Raw genomic sequence first — 20,825 nt, 5'->3', positions numbered from 1 at the left:
TTGTAGATTTTGAGAAGAAAATATAAACATGACTAAAAAGAGCACAATATATTGGACAACAAATTTTATTCTACACTAAAATATTCTCTCACTTTAAAAATAAAATATTTTAACTATATTAGAAAAGCTCAAAATTCAAAAGAACCTGTGGTTCCCTTTGCAAAGCAGTAAAGTTTTTTTTGTAACTGTAAAGTTTTAAATCATTCACAAAGTTATTGACATAAGCAGAAATTTTGTCATATCTGATTTTCTTAAAGAAAGGTCTATCTATATAAGAATAATCAGATATAAACAAATAAAATGTAATAAGCAACAGAAATTAGATGAAATGTTAGTGAATACTGTTGTAATTTTGCTTTCCCCTAGGAAGCAGAGTACAAAGGAAAATGTACCAGTTTCTGGATCCAGCATTTGTGACTACACAGCTGGGATCAATTAAGTAACCTTTCTAAGACTTAGTTTCTTCTTCAGTGAAATTGGGATAGTATCTTGCAAGTTTATTTCTTCAGGATTAAAGAAACTGTGTATATAATTTACACTGTCCTGACATATAATGGATACTAAATAAATAATGGTTATTATTAGTAATAAGAAAGAAACTGATTTATTTGTTCCATCAGAGGGACCACTGTAAAAGTGCTGTTAATCAGTTTACAAGTTTCATATAAAACAAAAAATCCTGTGTAATAGAAGGTAGTAAGCTCTTATCTATGTAAGCATCAATATTATAGTAAATTTAATGGGGTTTAAATATTTATCATCGCAATATAACCATGCCTGAATGCAAATTAGGACAGTCCTAATCTAGCAGGTCTTGCTATTAGTATTTTTTAAGGCCTTGGGGCTGGGCTGGTATTAAATCTATTTCTCCATTACAAGTATAGAAATAGAATTACTAGCAAAACGGGGGTGGAGAGTGTAGAACCAGAGGTAGTGGTTGTGAACAGAAATCAAGACTGTCATGCGGGAAAGCTAGACAATTAGAAAAACAGCACAAAAGTGAAAATGGGGCTGTTCAAATTAAAATATATTATTAAGAACCTGGGTACCTTACCATAAAAGCAGTATCTTTGCCCCTAAGTACAGTACACTAAACTGATATTTCATCAGTATCTAATATTAGTAAAAAGGATTTCATGTAGCATAGGGTTTTAAGTCAGATTTCTGTAGAAGCATTTTTCAATACACAATAATAGATTCTTTCAAGGAAAAGTTTAACTATTAGATCCTTTGTATAATGAAAAACATATGCAGCTCTTTCTACATAAAACCCAGGTCTTAAAGAAAAACAAGGTTGGGACAATAAAATAAAACACACAGCCATTATCTTTGACCTTTCAGTATGAGCTAAAGAATCAATACTTCATGGAGAGAAGAAAGAATCCAAGCCAAAAAGTTCAACTTACTTTTATTTCTGTACTATCTGGTGCTTTTATTTTTCATAATGTTTAAGAAAGCATAGAGACTGATCCATAGCTATATCAGGAACTCATTATAATAGGTCTTCATAACAGCAGAAATTAATTTTAAAAAGGAAGAATATAGCCAGATTCCAAAAGGTTCTTGTCATAGTGTCTTCTAGTAGATGATCCACCCGAAACTTGGAGACCCTCACTACAGCAAGACTCTATTACAATGAACCTTTATTATGTAGCATCTTGCACACGTGCATTACAATAATAATCTTCAAAAACAAGAATATCAGTTCTTCTCAATTATCAGAGATTAAGCTATATTGAGTTGATGTTCCCTGTCAAGTACATTTATAATATATTGTGTGATACAACAAAATAAGTAAGTTCTTTGAAAATTGATCATCCACGCTGGATATTATATTTTCCTTTGTAATATAACCACTTAGTAAGTTTAGAAAACATCTCTTAGGCTGGCCGATTAGTTCAGTTGGGTAGAGCATGGTATTGGAACACCAAGGTCAAGGGTTCAGATCCCTGTACCAGCCAGTTGCCAAAAAAAGAAAGAAAAAAACCCAACTCTCCTTACAGTGCAACTAACAGGTAAAAATGTGGTTTCAGAAGACTGGTAAAACATTCTAAGCATTCTAAGTAGCTTAAATATTATTTCCAAATAAAACCAGGAACAAGAACGACTATGGAAGAAAACAGAAATGGTAGGACTTATAAAACAAGAAAACAGAATTCTGGGAGAAAGAACACACGAAAACTAGAAAAGAAACAAAAGGATTCATATAGATTACGAATAGGGACAACATCTAGATTTCTCTAAACTCAAACTGAGTACATACTAAAGTTTTTCTAGGCATACTTCATTTCTTGAATGTTTCCAATTAATTTCAACAGGATTCTTAATATTATGAAGACAAGAATAGTGTACTAATGTTACTTCTTTTGGTGTATTACTTGACAAGACCAAATGAAAGATAAAAAATTATCCAATTGTTCAACTTCTTTTTCCTCCTGCTTTTCACAGTATAAATATACTGGTCTGAAAAATTTCTCAGTTACTAACTAAAGAAGTGTGGTAAATCTATATTTAAAACAGTATGAGGAAAACTAGAATAAGGCCAAATGTGCCTTGACCAACTGAGAATATTTAATCTCCACCAGTGACAACCATGAGCATCATGCAAAAAACTTAACTGACCAGATTGTCTGCCAATAATCCAATAAAGCATCAGAGTTTTCTGAAAAAGTATATGATACATTTTAAAAGTTCTAGTGGCCAATGCCTGCATAGAAAATGTTAACATGTACTTAGCCTTACTACTTTTATATTCACATTTATACTGCATATAATAGTTCTTCATACACTTGACATAATATGTATTATAATAATTTATAAGAAACACTTACTGGGTAAATTTTTTGGAGGGATGGAAGGATGGGTTCAGGTAGGGCTATAAAAAGAAAAAGTTTAAAGCTTCCGTGATTCACATAATTCATTTTACAAGGCAATAATTTGTCAGCTACACCCAGGTATGAGACTACAAGGGTTTACACTAAAATTAAACAGTTTTCACATATTTCATAAAATTAATTCTGATCCCTAAAAATTTTAATTTAAAATATATCTAAGTTGACAATTTAAGGTTTTGTGAAGAAACTATGTATATTCCCATGTAAACCAACATTCCTTACAAAGTTTTAGAATAATAGGCTGTCAATAAAGGAATATACATCATTTGGCCCAACATCAGACACACACACAAAATAAGCAAGACAAGGATTGTTGTACAGATATTGAATAGACATTGTTAAGATGAATGCAGATACCAAAAAATATAATTTTAAAAGGCTAATTCAATAATACTATATCATGACAGAACAAAAGTTCTGTCATAACTGTCCCTTTATTATTTAATTTCCACTAACAAATAATATCGAAATTAAGAAATTCCTGGAAACTGATTTATTGAAAAAAAAATTTTAAACTGATAAAAACCCTCCAACTTCCTTAATATATATTTTTAAAAGAACACCTCAGCAAAGGTTAGAAAACTAAATCATGAGATTTGTACCCATCTGCTATAAAACAAATAAAATTTCATACAAAGAAATCATTATCCTCACATTTCTTGTCATTTTTCACCACTCAATAGTTTTAAACAAATCCAATTTCATTAAATGCATTAACAGTAATTTCATATCATTATAATGTAAATGGAATAACATAAAATGCAAAGTTCCTAATTTTTACAATATAAGAAATAATCGTAAAATATAATATCTTGAGGGTAGAAGAATAAAAGTAATGCATTTTTCAAGATTTCTTTAATATTAGAGACCAAATACAGTACCATATGATAAGCTTTGTATTTAAGAAATAAACTCAGTAACAAAGAATATTTAATTATTTTAAATTTTCTATTTAGAGAAAACTTATAAAAAGGACTTCCAGAATACATTAATGTACATGTAATCAACCATTATGACCAATTTACATGGTCTCCTACTATAATTACGAGGGTATAAGTTTCTACCACATAGTACAGACTAGGATACTTTATTTAAATATCCCGTCTAGATCATGCTTCATTTCCAATAGAAAATAGAAAAAAAATAAATTTCACGATAGTCTGCATGTTTGCAGTGTATGACAGAGAATACTAGGAGAAAAATCTCACTCATTACTTACCAGAATCACTCTTAAGAAGTAAGGATACATGTATTTTTTCCCCAGAGGCATTCAAATACTCGGAATTCTAGAAGACCCTCCAAGTAAACTCAAGCCCAGTCACTTTAATCCTAAACATTTCTATGTTTATGTAATACTTTTTAATGGCTTTCTAGTAATTTTGGTTATAATACAAAACTCAAATTGTAAAATCTTATTAGAAATTTGTTTATTTAAAAACCTGAGGGCTGGCTGGTTAGCTCAGTTGGTTAGAGCATGGTCTTATAACACCAAGGTCAAGGGTTTGGATCCCTGTACTGGCCAGCTGCCAAAAAATACCAAAAAGCAAAAAAACTGAATTCCTTTGCCATTGAGTACCTTGGTAAATTAAAATTATAATAAAACAAAGGACAAAGAAAACACTGTACACAATTAGAAAAAAGTAATTTTACCTCATTCTAGAACCATAATTAGAATGCTAGGAGAGAAAAATAAATGCTAATCACTGGTTTAAGATCTTTCAATGGACAAAGAGCAATTTGGAAGCTTTTGGAGGCAGGGATATCATTCAATAAATTCCTTGTCTTACAATATTAAGATTTATAAACACTAGTCATTAGAGAAGCAAAGAGTGTACTGAGGCAGTTACTTATTAACACTATCCTGATGGTAGCCTCAAAGAGTTTAGTCATTTTTAAAATGTTTATCTTACTCCAAAGAAACATCAATTCTGGAAGAATCTGGCTATATCATCTATTTTGACTTCACCATTTTGGACTATAGATCCAATCTTTCAAATTTCTATTTCAAAAGCAAACTAAGACAGAATCTTATTACTCCAGCCCATGATTAATAGGTAATACCTTGAGTATAGCTAAACTATAAGATTTTACTTTGCCTACAGTTCGGATGAGAGTTTGATGGTCATGCCCCTACAAATTTATACCCATCAACTTTCCAAACTGACTTATCAAAAATTCAACTACTAAAACAGATCTTCAACCATTAATTTTGGTAATGAAAGAACAATTTAAAAATGTCTACTAGACAGTTCTGTACCTGGAAACATGGTAAACTTGCCATGAACATTCATTCATATTATTATTTCTAACCAATCGATAATTTTACCTTTATCATTAACTCTTAATCTTTAAATTAAAATCTCTTCTCAATGTGTTTTTCCCCTCATACTTTGATCAGTCATTTTAAGTATATGTAGTCTATCATTGACTATTAATATTTATTCCAGGAAATGCTTTAGTTAATCATTTTAACCTTTCTACATACAGAAGACCTGTTTCTTCTCTTTTGTGGTAGAAAAGATATTGACGTATTTAAGAAATTAAACAAAACTTAAAGTTCATTTAATCCAACTATTTATGTTACAGATGAGAATATTAAGGCCAGAAATATATAATAACTTGACCAAAATCACAAAAACTACTTCTCTGTGTCAGAGCTGGAAGTGCTCAATACACCTTGCAGACTCTTGTACACTCTCTTCCTTCACAGTAATATGATACTGCCAAGAAAAGCAACAACCTATCTTAATCGCTCACTTTAGTTTTAGTCTAGGAGTAGCTTTAATTTGCCAGTATGGAGTTACACATTAGCTCCGAGTAGCTGATGTCCTTCAAGATAGATGTAGAAATAGCTGATGATAGTGTCATTAATTATAAACAACCTCAGTAAATGGAACCACTTTGTTCAAAATAAAATATGTTTGGGGGCTGGCTGGTTAGCTCATTTGGTTAGACCACAGCCTTATAACCAGGGTCATGGGTTCTGATCCCCTTACCGGCCAGCCATCAAAAATATAAAAAAATTTTTAAAAAATAATTAATAATAACAGGGACTTTCAGTCAAGATGGTGGAATAGATGGTTCCCAGTGTCACTCTCTCCACAAATCAACAAATTTACAAGTATAAAAAAGCAACAACAGCCAAGCTGGGGCTGCTAGAGCTCAGGCAAAGAGGAGGAAAGACCTACAGAGTGCATGAAGGCAGGAGAAGCCACAATGAGAAAGAAAAAAACTGCTCAGACCATTTCAAGCCCTGGCTGCATCCAGGTTGGAGCTGCTGAGCGCAAGGAGCTGGAGCTGGCAAAAGCCACAGCTGTGCCCTCTGGATGAAGTTGCTTGGAGGTGGCAGGGGAGAAGAGGGCCTTGGCGACCCTAGGCCAGCAAGACCACTAATAGAGCTCCCATGGACTCACACAGGAATGAGAGGAGCCACAACAACTGAAGAAAAGGAGCCACTCAGAGGCCAGTGAGTCATCACAAGGGACCAGCACATGGCTCATCCCATGAGAAGTGCTTGCAGCACAGGAAGTGGGGGAGACAGGCCCCCCAGGAGAACACTGGGGAATAGCAAGGACAGCTGATCTGCACCCCTATCAGCAAAGGACCACTCAGAGAAGACTGGTCAGGAACATAGAACTGCATGGGGTGCAGTTTGACAAAAATATGCAGGCTCAGACCAGAGTTTCTGACCTCTCGAGAGCCAGAAGTACATATAAAGTCAACCATTAAAACCTGAGCTACACAAAAAGCCTTCCCTAGGGAAGCAACAGCAAAGCAGCAATCTAGCTCAACCACACAGCTCAAGTACTGGTCCCCACAGGAAGTTCCCCCATTTTAGAAGTAAGCAAAGAACAAATCAGTTCCAGTACAGAGTTCAAATGGTGTGAACAGCAAATAATCTAACACTGAACTGAAAGAAAAAAACAAAGTACCCACAACCAGAGACAAAGTTTCATACAAACTAGTAAAGGTCTCATTTCACCAAAGAACACCTATAACACAGAGAAGGACCGGAAGTCCCCTGGGATACCAAGCCAGAAAGGGGGTAGGGCCAGGGGCCTCAGAAATGCCCCCCCCAACACCAGCAACCAATCCCGAGGGTGGGGGATGAGAGCCTCAGCCACACACCCCAACACCCGCAGCCAGCCCAGTGGTGACCCCCGTACCACCACAGGAAGTGCCCTGGTCTCTCCTGATTCAGGGCGCTGGGGGACCAAGGGATTCAGCCACACACCCCCAATGCATGCAATTAGCCCAGCAATGACCACCACACTGCAGTCAGAAGGGCCCCAGTTCCCAAGCTGGGACAGTGGGGGGTGAGGGCTTTTCCACACCCCCCAGACATCTGCACCTAGCCCAGCAATAACCAAGCCACTGCTGGAAGCTCCCCAGTCTCCCCTATGGGAAGGAGGGGGGTGCCCACAGGCCTCAGTCCCGCCCCTCCTCCTCCCACCTTCTTCCACCCCATTTCCTTCCCCTTTCCCTTCTCCCCCTCCCTTCCAACTGCTCTGCAACAACATCCTAGAATGCAAAAAATATTAATAAAATTTCATTTTCTAAAAAAATAAGTAAAATATGTTTAACAAAATCTAAACCAAACTTTAACATGATTACATTACACTGGCAAAATACTGTTCAAATTGTCGATTTGCTTGCAAAACCACCTTGCAGCACCTGTGATTAAAATACATTTTTCTGAAGAAGTCAATCAAATTAAAATTTTTAATATAACTACTAAGAATGGAGGAATAGGACACATATTATAAATGTTAATGTATGTTAAATGCTTTAGTCAAATCTAATTTTTAAATCACTAGTAAAACTAAAACATGAACAGATATTGGATGGTGGTACGTGTTATATTATTCTTCATATTTTATATATATTTTATAAGAAATCCTTCAAATCTATTCAATTTTTAATAAGTGAATTGCAATCCACAAGCAGAGTTCACTATAAAAACTCATCAAAAGTAATACGTTTCATATTTTTGTAAAATGATTAGTGACATATGAATTAGTATCTAAAACAACCAATATCACATGTTTCAAATCCTTTTAAAGGGGCAAATCAATCATCAAACCAGGATATATCCAAGACTAATCAGCAATAAAAATACATGTATTAAGATTAGCTGGAAACTTTTTAACAATAAAGAGGAAGATTATTAAACCTTTCTGATGACTGATTCATAAAACTTTGGCCCATTTAAACTATTTTAAGTCTCTCTCAAAAGTCAAAAAATTTCACTTGATTCCACTGTTCAAAAGAAAATATACTCTTATTTAATATGTATTATAAAACATCTACAAGTACAATAAAGGATAAAGAAAACAAATCTAAATGTCCATAAATAACCCTAATAAAATTTTAGTACATATATTTCCAGTATTTGTATACAAATATACACACAAACTTATTTACTATTTTTAAAATAAAGACTTAGTATATCATGAGTATTTTCTTATATCATTAAATATCTTAAAAATGTGATTGTTAGGGGCTACATAGATTTTATATTAGGATATATTATAATTAATTTAATCATTCCCCTATTCTTGACCACTTAGATAATTTCTTATCTTTTATTATTTCAACAAACACCATGAGAAACAGCCTTATACACAAATCCATATATGCATCCCTGATTATTACCTTGGGATAAATTCCTAGAAATAGAATCACTGAGTCAAAGGATATGAACATAAATATTACAGCATTGCTTTCTAGAAGGGCTATACCAAATTGACTCTCTCACCAATAGTATATGAGTGTGAATTCCATATTGTCATTTTTTAAAACTGCCTATTTAAAAATACTGACTCTACCTCTGTAACACACATTATAAATATTTTGCAACTAAAGTTTTGATAAGGAAGAAGAATAGGAAACAGAAAAATAGGAACAGAGAGTTTAAGGTTATACACTCTGTCAGGAACCTAGAATGCCAAATTCATGCTAAGGGCATACCATATGTTTTGATGACCAAGGAGAGAAAAGGGTGACATACCATGAAAATTAAGAACATTAACACTTTGGTCAAATAATGGCACCCTATCTCCAGACAAAGGTGGGATGAGGATGTGCCTGAAGGTAGAATAAAGATTTTCTTAAGAATTAGCTCTGTGTCTACTCCAATTGAGAAAACTATGAAAAAAACACTCCCCAAATTCCCCATCATAGAGGAAAGGCTCCTTAACTATGATAATCTGAGAAAATAAAAATGAGTATGAGCGTGTGTGCGTGCATATCAGAGGTGGGGAGAGAGTAACAATTATACTGTTTCAGGATGGTCTATCCATTATCCTGAGATTCTATCCTTCTTTACTTTTTTGTTGTTAATACACAATATTGTTAAGAACTTACGGCAGTACAGTGCCACAGGGCCTGCCCAGGGTCCTGAGGTATGATCCAGGGACTGGACCCTCCTCCCACAACCAGACACTCCGCCAGAGCCACAGGACCTGCCCGGGGTCCTGAGGCATGAAGCCAGGGATAGGACCCCCTCCCACAACCAGGCACACTGCCATCACCACCATGAACTAGGTAAGGAGCATGCCAAAAACATCACCTCCACGTGGGTGGCCCACCACAGCCACCACAATAACCACAGCTGCCATGAAAGCAGCTAGACACCACAACCACCGTGCAGATGATCTGCCAGCCAGTGGAGTGCATTGACACAAGGAGAGTCACCAGCAGAGACCAAAGAAAAGAAGAGGATGTCTCTCTTCACAAAACTCATTCCAGAGTGACAGAAGAAACATCTGCTCTACAATCATATTGGGGGACCTGAACAAACCTCTCAGCATTGGACAGATCATCTACACAACAGATCAACAGAGTAACCATTACTCTTTCAGAAGGAGAGAAGTCTAGGGTAATTAGAGAGGGGAGAGGGAATGAGAGGAGATAGGGAGAGATTAGACAAATGGCATGAAGAATAAGTACAATTAGTAACAACATATATGCTACTAATATTGACTTGATCAACATGTGTCAACGTTGAACCCCCCAAATACATATAATCAATTATGATTCGATAAAAATTTTTTAAATAAAAAGAACTTATGGCAGTAATCAGTAGCAGTTTTTTGGTTATGATGCCTAACAGGGCAAAATAAAAACACTAGATTGGTTATTTTTTTGAAATTTTAACTATTCCTTGAGATCTCAAGGTCTGAGAATCATGCCATAATTCACAGATAAAAGAAAATGTAAGAACACTATTTATTTAAGAAGACCATGTTTTTGTAGAGGAAAAATATAAACATAAACCCATTGTAGTTATTCATTTGTCCAAAAATGTGGAATTAAGAGAACTGAACTTGGCATTTAATGTTTAGCTAGATATATATTTTGAAACTCTTGCAAAAAACCAAAAGCTGGAAAAAATAAAACAAATATTAACAACAACAATCTTTGGGTGCAGAAATATGTGTAATTTATCATTTGTTTTTCTTTCCACATCAGTGTATTTTCAAGATTTTCTGTAATGTGTATGCACAACTTATTCAAAATGAATTTTAAAATGTAAAATAACTATTTTAATATCAGTACATTTTAATTATTATTTTAAACATAATAATCAGAAACAGAAGGACAAAATTAAATGTATGACCAGGAATCTTATTCGTGTCTATTGATTAAAATGCTAAGGTTGAATACTGAGAAATATTTTGTTCAATCATTCATTGCAAACATATAATGCTTACGTTAAGTCAGACCTTTGAACATAAAGAATTCCTTGATTCACTTTGTCTAGCTCAACACAAGCACTTTTGAGGAGCTTAGAGCCCCAATGTGCATACCGGCCAACAGTTAACACCTGCTCATGCCAGACACTGTGCCCCCCCATTAAATGTATCATCTCTATTAATAAGTTGAAAACCTAAATAATACATTACAAACCTTTGTCTTTGCTCTCAGTATTTCTTTCTCTTCTTTCAATTTTTATTGGAGTAGAAATTTTTATTATAAAATTTTTTAAATTTTCAATTGACACATCATAATTGTACATATTTATGGGGGTACTATATATTTCAAAACATGTATACAAAGATCAATGATCAAATCAGGTTAATCAACATATCTATCACCTCAAAAATTTATCATTTATTTTGGAACATTCAAAATCCTCCCTTCTAGCTAATTAAAAGCATATAATAAATCTTTGTTAATTATAGTCAAGAAAAAGAAAAAAAACATAATTCCTCACAACCCATCTCACCTCTAAACTGCTCTTTTTAGGCACTGGTATGACAATCTTTTCTTCTGTCTCCACCACTTCTAGCCTCCTATTAGTAAAAGTAGCTCACTTACAAAGAAATTCTCTATTTGGGCATCATCTCCCCAATCCCCATCCAAAGCAACATAGTCTTCCAGGATTGTTATACAAAATTGTAATCCTCAACCCTGATAATTTCTGACCCTCATACCAAGGAAAATGTGCCTTCTCCTTTTACCAGTCCCCAGTATCCTCAGTACAGAAACACTGGTTTAAGGGCACCAAGCTCTGATTTTTCTGCTGCCATTGACAAAATTGCTATTATCTCTGCTATCTCTCTCATGATCTAAATACAAAAAGCACCAAACAGTGCAATAAAAGGATATTTTACAATAGGTATTTTTTTAAATCACTACATTTTAATAATGTGTTACAGATGATACAATATGTTGATAGTAATTCTATCAGCAGCTCAACTCACACAACAGTGGTAAAAAGATCACATTTTATTTAACCCACAAGTTGCTTAATAATTCATGTTTTAGTAGATAACAGCTGTTAAAATGTTAAGTTTTACATGTAGAGAATGTAAACTTCATGAATAATTGTCTTTCTATTTTGTTCCCTGCCATAGTCCCAGATCCTAGAGCAATACCTAGCATTTATTCAGTAGGTACTTAACAAATATTCATGGAATAAACAAATGAGTATTATACATGTTAAAACAATATTATTGTAATCTTTGAAACCAAAGTTTCTAAATAGTGGAAATATCATCAACCCAGAACAGGTCAGGCCCTAGACATCCTGGTAAATAGTCTTTTACTACATAGGCATCAAGTCTTTCACTTAATCTTCATGCCACCAGATAGCCATATATTCAGTCAGTCAGTCATTACCTATCTCAGACCCCTGGTCTAATAACTACAAAACAGTATATGCATCCATCTTTAACAACTCTTAGTGTCCAGCTGAGTAGAATGTGTAAAGTGGCTTAATTGTTACTTCTTGGATTATATATACTTAAGATAATTAAATATGAAAGGTTCCTATCAGATCTGGTCAGTATGACCTGTATTTCTAGGGAATTTTCAATACTGTAAAAATTTTCAATCTATCTTATGAATGGCACAAATTACAAGTGTACACTTACTACTATTTGCCACTATGCATGGGACAAAAGTATGGCTTTTACCAGAATGATCTCATAAACAACGGCTAGCTAGACTGAATTGAAATTTTGGGGCCAATCTGACACACCAGTCCTGTAAAGTTAAAATCTAGTTAGGAAGGGCAGCTCATGGAAATTAAAAGCTTCTTGTGAACAAGAAAATCATTTAACTCTTGTCTCAAATGAAGAATAAGAAATGTGATGAATGGTGCTTGAGCTTATTTTTACAGGGCCTTCTGAACATTCCTCTGCCTCAAGATAATGGGTCCACAACACAGTAGTGAAAGTTCTTTGAATACAAAAATGGACAGGAAAAAACTGTCAAAAAATAAAAACACAGTGAAACTTCATAATGTTTTCCAGGGAATAACATTTCTAAAGCATTTGTTCAAAGCAACAAAAGAAGAAATACAGTTTTATGGGCCTTAGAAAGAACTTTTTAAAATGCTATTTGAAGATAGGGCCAACATAGAAGACACCATAATGAAGTTTAACTGTATTTTGGTTTTAAAAATTGTGGGAAAAAACCCATAATACTTACTTTGTAAATAGTGCAAAACCATCAATACAAGACTATAGCTGCTTAAAGTGCCACGACTGGCATCATTTATCTCATGGTGACTTGCCCACTTCTTAATCACCAGCACTAATGGACGAACTCGATTTTCAACTGAAAGTAAAATTAAAACTTAAGAATTGTAAGAAGACATTACAGTTTCTTTGAAACTTTACATCATTTCCCAACTCCACGCCAATAAAACAACATAGCCTCACTGAAACTCTACACTGTGTTTACCATGAATGTATCTTACTTCTAAAACTTACCTTAGTTACCTTTTAAAAATTATCAATTATTAAAATGTACTCGATTTACCTATAACTCTGGTAGTATATGATTTTAGTGTAGCAACATACAGGTTGAGTATCCCCTATCCGAAATACTTGGGACCAGAAGTGTTTCAGATTTTGGATTTTTTTGGATTTTGGAATATTTGCAGAATATATACGTTGTACAACCCTAATCTGAAAATCTGAAATCCAAAACGCTCCAATGAGCATTACCTTTCAGTGTCACGTTCGCACTCAACAAGTTTCAGATTTTGAAGCATTCTGGATTTTAGATTTTTGGATTAGGAAAGCTCAACCTATATTACGAAAACAATAAAATAAAACACATTATCCTTAAACATAAGTAAAGAGATGTTGATATTTACTACAAACATCTTCAAAGAAGAATAAAGAATGAAGGAAAAACGGAAGCTGATAATTATTTAGAAATAAACCAAAAACTTACGGTATGCATAAGCTCTAAGAAGGAATGTGTTTCTTATTCCAACAATATTGTTTACATTCAAGTCAAACTCCACACAACTGTTAAAAAAACATAAAACAAACTTTAGCTCAAGTACAAATAAACTCCCTTCCTAGTAACTAAATTAATGCCCATCCATCCAATGACGCAAAATAGCATAGGCCCAAAGGCCTCACACAGAACAGTGTTTTTAAAATGAAGATAGGCTGGTTGGTTAGGTCAGTTAGTTAGAGCGTGGTACTGATAACAACCAAGGTCCAGGGTTCAATCCCTATATCACCCAGCCAACAAAGAAATTAATTAATGAACTAATTAGTTAAATGAGGATAAAGAAAAAGGAATACAAACATACTCAGCAAGTCTTTTTAATGTGATTTGGTATGTATTAAAAATATAAAATAGCATTACTGTTGAAAGATCCATAATGTACTGGTAAGGGTCCAATTACCCCAAATGAAAATGTTAAATCTTATAATCTTTTCCAAATAAACTAAATTATGTGACCAAAAACATTTGAACAAGTTATCCCACTAAGTTATATATTCTCAAATAATTTGGAACTATAGCATCACATACTTTAAAACAACAGAAATAAAAAGCCCCCAAAAATACAGGTGAAAAAATAAAGGCTCTGTCTACCCATTACATTCCCTCTAAAAAGGGTGATAACACCAGGGTCGGGGGTTTGATGCCTGTACCAGGTAGCCACCAAAAAATAAATAGAATAAATAAATAAATAAAAATTAAAAGCCTGTTAAATTATAAAATCATGTTAAATGTAGCTACTGATATCTTGGAAGAGCTATAATATTTAAACACATAACAAATGGGATACTTCCAAGCAAAAATATCTCACAATTTACAATTTAGAAAATAGGGCAATAATGATGGGATCTACAAATGATGGCTAAATTCATAAACAAAAGGAAGGATTACTTCATACAAGTCAGTTCCACTTATATCAATATAATATGAGGTCCACCTTCTTTTTTTTTTTTTTTTTTTTTCTTTTTTTGTGACCAGTAAGGGTATCGCAACCCTTGGCTTGGTGTCGTCCGCACCATGCTCAGCCAGTGAGCGCATGGGCTATCCCTATATGGGATCCGAACCCGTGGCAGGAGCGCCGCTGAACTCCCAGTGTCGCTCTCTCCCGAGTGAGCCACGGGGCCGGCCCCACCTTCTTGTTCTTCTTCTTCTTTTTTTTTTTTTTTTGTCTTTTTCGTGACCGGTACTCAGCCAGTGAGCACACCGGCCATTCCTATATAGGATCTGAACCCGTGCGCTCCCAGCACCGCACTCTCCCAAGTGCACCACGGGGTCGGACCCCCACCTTCTTCTGAAAACAAAATTTTTCTATGAAAAGACTGACTAAAAACTTAAAATTCCTTTCTATAGCTTTTAATTGCAAAATTTGAAATCTACCATTTCAGTTTTTCTTGTTTGGGGAAATCAAAGAAATCTTATAATCTTTCCATTATCAATGCTTATTAACAAAAATGGACAATGGTATTAACACTTCAGATATCATATATATTTTGCTTTGAGAAACTTATGATAACAATAAAGTTACACTCCTTTGTGTTTGTGTATGTCTAACACTGAAGCCAGCTCACACTTCCTCCAAATTATAACTCAATAGAAAGAAAAAAAATACTCAGATGGAAACTAGTCTGCAATTTAAAACTTTCCCAAAAATATGAATTCAGAGCTTTAAAAATATCCACAGTACTTGCTTCAAATACTAATTCTGGAAATACTAAGAAAGTAACCTCAATATGGAAAGAATTTTATGCACAAATGCTGATTTATATAGTAGCTAAAAACTAGAAACAAACTAAATGTTCACACATGGGGAATGACATTTTATTCACTCAATGAAATACTATAAAGCCATTAAAATGACACCACAGAAAAAATATTTAATGACATAAGCAAGTATTCATGTTATATGGTTAAGTAAAAAAATGATCCGAACTTTACTTTGAAAAATTCTTATGCATTCATATGCATAGAAAAGAGACTGAAGGTTTACACCAAAATGTCAACATTAATTATCTTTGGGTGTTAAGAGAGGAGGTTTTCTGTTTTTGTTTTTATGCTTTGTATAGAGAAGAATGATGGAATAGTGCTTATAAAGAATATTTAACAACAAAAAATGTTTGTATAATAATCTTAATTAGAAAAACAATAAAACTTTAGGTAACTATGACTACAACCACATATTCAAAACTATTATAAATTAGCTATATTTTCATTTGACTTTACATTTATCTCCCTATATATTTTATATGCTTGTGTTTTAGAAAACTCTAACACTATTTACTTGGCAGAAATTCAATGAACATTTATAGATTGGATGGATGTTTGGATAAATGGAAGGGAAGGCTTGAACCAGGCGTTATGTTTTGTTTAAAATATATACATTCAGTCCATCTCATTATTCACAGTAGTCATATTCTATAAAGTCACTGTAAACATTGAGTTAGCAAATAATAAACCATTGCTCCTAGGATAAACACAAAGTTAGGTTTCTGCCAGCCTGATCACAATATTTTCATCAACTGACTGATACGTACCCTTGTTTTATGTTGTGTTTCTGTTCAAAAACTTCTTATTCAATATATTTTTGACTCATTAACAGAATTCATGGCCAAGAGCACTGTAACTCATGCCTGAATAAAGCATATCTAACACATTTTCTACAGAGGGCACATTAATTACAGCCTTCTTTCACTTACAAACCCTAAACAGTACGTTAGCACTATGGTTGGGGCCATTTTAAACAGCAAAAAAGCACAAAAATGTGAAAACCATGGTACTAATTAGACTGTGAGAAGGATGCTTGTTTGATGTAGGGGGTTACAAATAAATTTTAGGGGCTGGCCAGTTGCTCAGTTGGTTAGAGCCCAGCCTTCAGATAACTGTACCAGCCAGCCACAAAAAATAAAAATAAAAATAAATTTTAGCAAGTAGGTAAATTTATAAATATGGAATCCACAAATAATAAGGATCAACTCTGTGCATGTCTGTTTATGTGTATATAATTTCAGGTCCTTTTGTAAAACTGGGCTAGAAAAACCTGATTTAACACAATCCTATCTATTTTTAGAATACATTAACAAATCTTTTTAACTAATAAATTAATCAACACCTATTTACATTTTATATTCAGATATTACATAAAATATTCAAATTTCAATGTCCATAAGTAATACAGAACACAAGCTGGTAGAATATATAGATATATATGAATTTTGCAATAAAATAAGTATTTTTGGCTACTCTTCTTTTATATCTGTTATTCTAGGTATTATAAGTATCTTTTATTAAAATGGAACGTAACTGTTTAATCATAATTGTATTTATAATAAACCCCTTCATATAAATATACGTCAAATTTCACTAATTAAAAAAGTTCTTAAGAATGCATTACTTTTCCAAAAGGCAAGATATCATTTAAAAATCTAAAATATAAATATATATATATTCTTTAAATTGAATAGTCTCAAATACTCAAAATGTCCAGCAGAGTAACTAAATGCAGTTAAGCATGAGGAAGAATTGCTCAGACTACTTAAAAAAATAATTTCAAAGAACAAGTCAAGTGATATCTAGAAACTGATAAAGGTAAACTGTTGTGTTACAACATACATTTCTTAATTATCTACATCAGATGAATATCTAAAAATAATCTAAAGCAACTGAAAAAAAGAGAATTCAGTAATTATTTACCTGACTTTATCCCTGAACTTCACAATTGGCACTTTTGCTCGAATCAGCTGAGGTCTCTCAATGTAGCCAGCTGAAGGATAAAAAATAATGTATCTGCAAATGTTTCTCAAATTCATAGTGTTCCAACACAGTTTTTTAAAAAATAGTATTTTACTAAGCTAAAACAATTTAAGGAAATGTTGTCTTTGAGAAAGAAAGCAAAGAAGTGAGGACATTATTGAATTCTTCTAACACTGCAGGGTCCAGTAATACCATTTAAAGGGCTTTATACATTAAAGTTATTTCAGAAACGCGGTCTAATATCTAATAGTATCTATAATGAAATTCATCAGACCATTATAAAAGTAAAAAAATATCTAGGCTAGCAGCAGGGGGATAGCTAGATTCTGGTATAGCACACAGTAAGATATTATGGAGCCACAGAAATCACATTCACAGAGTCTTAAATGTGGAAATGCTTGCAACATGATACATATGGCAAGAACACATTCAAGTAAGTATAATCCCTAAGAAGAAAAAAACACACATACGAATTTTTCATTCCAAAAACTTTTTCTGAAAATTGAGTTGAAAGTAATATACATTCACCATAGGAAATTAGAAAAATATGGAAATGTATGAGAAAAGAAACTCTGCAAACATTTCCCAAATGAGCAATTTTCTAATTTTTTAACCACAGAAAAAGTACCAGATATTAAAAAAAGAAAAATAAATAAAAATTTTGTTATAATGTTTTTATCAAAATTATAAAATATATCAAGCTTCAAAGCAGAATTTATGTGCAGAAATTCAGTGAGGTTTAATAAAAAATAAGGAGTTAAAAGTTTTGAGTAACAAGTACGAATTCTGACACCAACAAACTATCCTCCTCAGGCAAGCTACGGAACCCAATGACCACCAGTTTTCTTAACTATTAAAAACAACAACCTCCTCCCCCTAAAAAAAAAAAAAAAAAAAAACCCTTCATTTGAATTAGATGATCTCTAAGGTTCCTTCCAATTCTAATATTTTATGATTAAAAATCCACTTAAGGAGCTGGCCAGTTACCTCTGTTAGTTAGAGCATGGTGTTGATTGGTAACACCAAGGTCAAGGGTTTGGATCCCCATATGGGTCAGCCACACACACACACACACACACACACACAAATCCACTAAGTTATGAATTACTCCTTTATTTTACAGATGCAAAAACTTAAGTCCACAGAAATAAATCACGTGATTTCTTTCTCTTCTACAATAGATACAAGTTGTTCAAGGGCAGTAACTTGTTATCTGACTTTGTATTTTTCTAGCTCAAAGCCTGGCACATAAGCATCTATTAAACATACAAATGTCTTTCCAACATCACACAGTTGATGTGACTTCAACTTTCTACACCATTCTGTAGAAGTTTAAAATATATTATTTGAGATGGCTTAACATGTGGATTAAAATGTGTTTAGAGTCAGCTTATTCAAAGAATAAAATCTTACAACAAAATGGTCTCAGTCAACAATTTTGCTTTCTATTGGAGTAATACATTTGGGCCTCATGTTCAGTGATCATATTTTTAAAACGAGTAAAGATGCATATCACTGCAAAACAGCTGAAATTCTCCCTCATATGACTAACAGCACTTTACCTATATCACTAATAGGACTTTACCTCTATCACTCTTTTGACTTTTCACAACTATTTTGCATTACAGTTATTTATAGTCATGCCGTAGTTTCCCTAATGGTTATAACTTTTTGAGAAAAAGAACAGAAGCTTATATATCTTCAATCCCCCACTGCATTCGGTGGGATATTTTGCAAGTAAGCTCAATAAAGATTTGTTGAATAAATGGTCACTCTTCTTTTTAATCAAAAGTTAAAAGGAATTCACTTGGAAAAAAAGATCCGCATTATACCTACCCTGACCAGAATAAACAATTCTTACCAGAAAATAAACCGAGAGACATTTTAAATAAATAGTTATGTCAGATGACATATGAACTTGAGGCATGTCAGACTTACAAAGTCTAGTACAGAAGTGTTTATGGACTAAGGTGAGTATATGCCGTGCTTCAGTCTTCTGATTTACCTGAAAAAAACACTGAAAAGTTAAAAATAAAGTGTTTTCTCATTATCTTTCTAAGCTTAGTGTTTCATATTCTCAAAGTACCTCAACAAAAAGAAAATATAAAAGGTATACTTTTCTTAGGAGTTACTTTTCAATATATACTAATTTACATCATAGAAAAAGCCAGCCTTTAATGCTGTCTATCACATTCACATTTCTAAATGAACTCCTACTTTTAAACTTAAAGCATAGTTCTTAAGGAAATTCTGAAATACCTGTACATGTTATTTTTCTCCTTCGGTATAAATGTACAAAAAGCAAATCTCTCCAACAAAAATAAACAGAATTTTAACTTTCTGTAACATGTTTTATTCCTATCTAGATTGTGAGATGCTTAAGAACAGGTTCATAGCTATGGTGTCTCAGTCTGAATATAAGCTATGACAACATGAATCACATATGTGAATAAGACTGGAGGATTACTGGAATATGCCTGAGTGTACTCTTACTTAGCTGCATGAGAAGAAAGTTTAATTAAAATTTTTGTATTCTCTACTATGTTTAGAATTTGAGGGCATTTTTACTTTCCTTTATATAATTTCAAAGCCTAGAAAAATACCAGTTTCCTTCCTGGAATAAATCTTTTACTGATTTGCAGTAGTTTAAGAGAGACCTCAACGTCTTAAAAAGGCTGCTTCAGGTCAGTTTAATCAACATCAAATATTGTGGTATTAAGGTATACACAAGAGTTTTGGTTAACAGGAAATTCAAATAAACATAATACTAAATAACATAATTTGGTTGCTAACTAAAAAAAAAAAGAAACAATGTCACAGAAAAATATATTAAATTTAATAAATTACCATAGTCATTTTAAATTTCAGTGAAGGGCCGGCCTGTGGCTCACTTGGGAGAGTGTGGTGCTGATAACTCCAAGGCCACAGGTTCGGATCCCATATAGGGATGGCTGGTTAGCTCACTGGGTGAGCATGGTGCTGACAACACCAAGTCAAGGGTTAAGATCCCCTTACCGGTCATCTTTTAATTAATTATAAATAATAAGTAAATAAATAAATAAATTTCAGTGAAATCTCTTTTTCTTTTCCCCAAATAAGAATCACAAACCCAATACAGCATTTTCAAGGGAAAAAAAACAAAGATTAAAAATAGAATCACTGAGAATTCAAATGGAAAGGAAATATATCAAAAAGATAATACTGCCACATGCTCCTCTTTGCTGCATCCTGGTAACATATCCAACCCAATGATGTTTCAAGATAGAGGCAGAGCTCTTTAAAAACACATAGTGAAGCCATCTCACTTTAAAAGTTTGGAACTAAACTAATGCTAGAAATCCTATTATGCTTATCGTGCACATGCCCTAAAAGAAAAAGTATTTCCTGGGTTTCCTGGAATAATGATAAACAGAAAATCCAAAGAAGTAA

The 20,825-nt window shown here is 33.4% G+C and overlaps 1 protein-coding gene across 8 annotated transcripts in view; it reads right to left on the bottom strand.

The window, feature by feature from the left end:
- TENT2 (terminal nucleotidyltransferase 2) overlaps positions 1–20,825 on the bottom strand; it is a 55,253-nt gene that overhangs the window by 15,268 nt on the left and 19,160 nt on the right. For 5 of the 8 annotated variants that reach the window (XM_063085488.1, XM_063085494.1, XM_063085495.1 and 2 more), the window contains 5 exons: positions 19,335–19,413; positions 17,337–17,406; positions 13,587–13,663; positions 12,834–12,962; positions 2,832–2,875 (listed from right to left, as the gene is read on the bottom strand). In XM_063085488.1, the coding sequence (XP_062941558.1) occupies positions 2,832–2,875; positions 12,834–12,962; positions 13,587–13,663; positions 17,337–17,406; positions 19,335–19,413 (399 nt within the window). Of the gene's footprint in view, positions 1–2,831; positions 2,876–12,524; positions 12,611–12,833; positions 12,963–13,586; positions 13,664–17,336; positions 17,407–19,334; positions 19,414–20,825 lie in introns of those variants that run through there. The other 3 variants (XM_063085491.1, XM_063085492.1, XM_063085493.1) reach the window with 3 other exon arrangements.

The sequence above is a fragment of the Cynocephalus volans genome, chromosome 2, assembly GCF_027409185.1.
Source record: "Cynocephalus volans isolate mCynVol1 chromosome 2, mCynVol1.pri, whole genome shotgun sequence".
In the NCBI taxonomy this organism is placed as follows: domain Eukaryota; kingdom Metazoa; phylum Chordata; class Mammalia; order Dermoptera; family Cynocephalidae; genus Cynocephalus; species Cynocephalus volans.
This window is presented reverse-complemented; position numbering and strand designations above follow the sequence as displayed.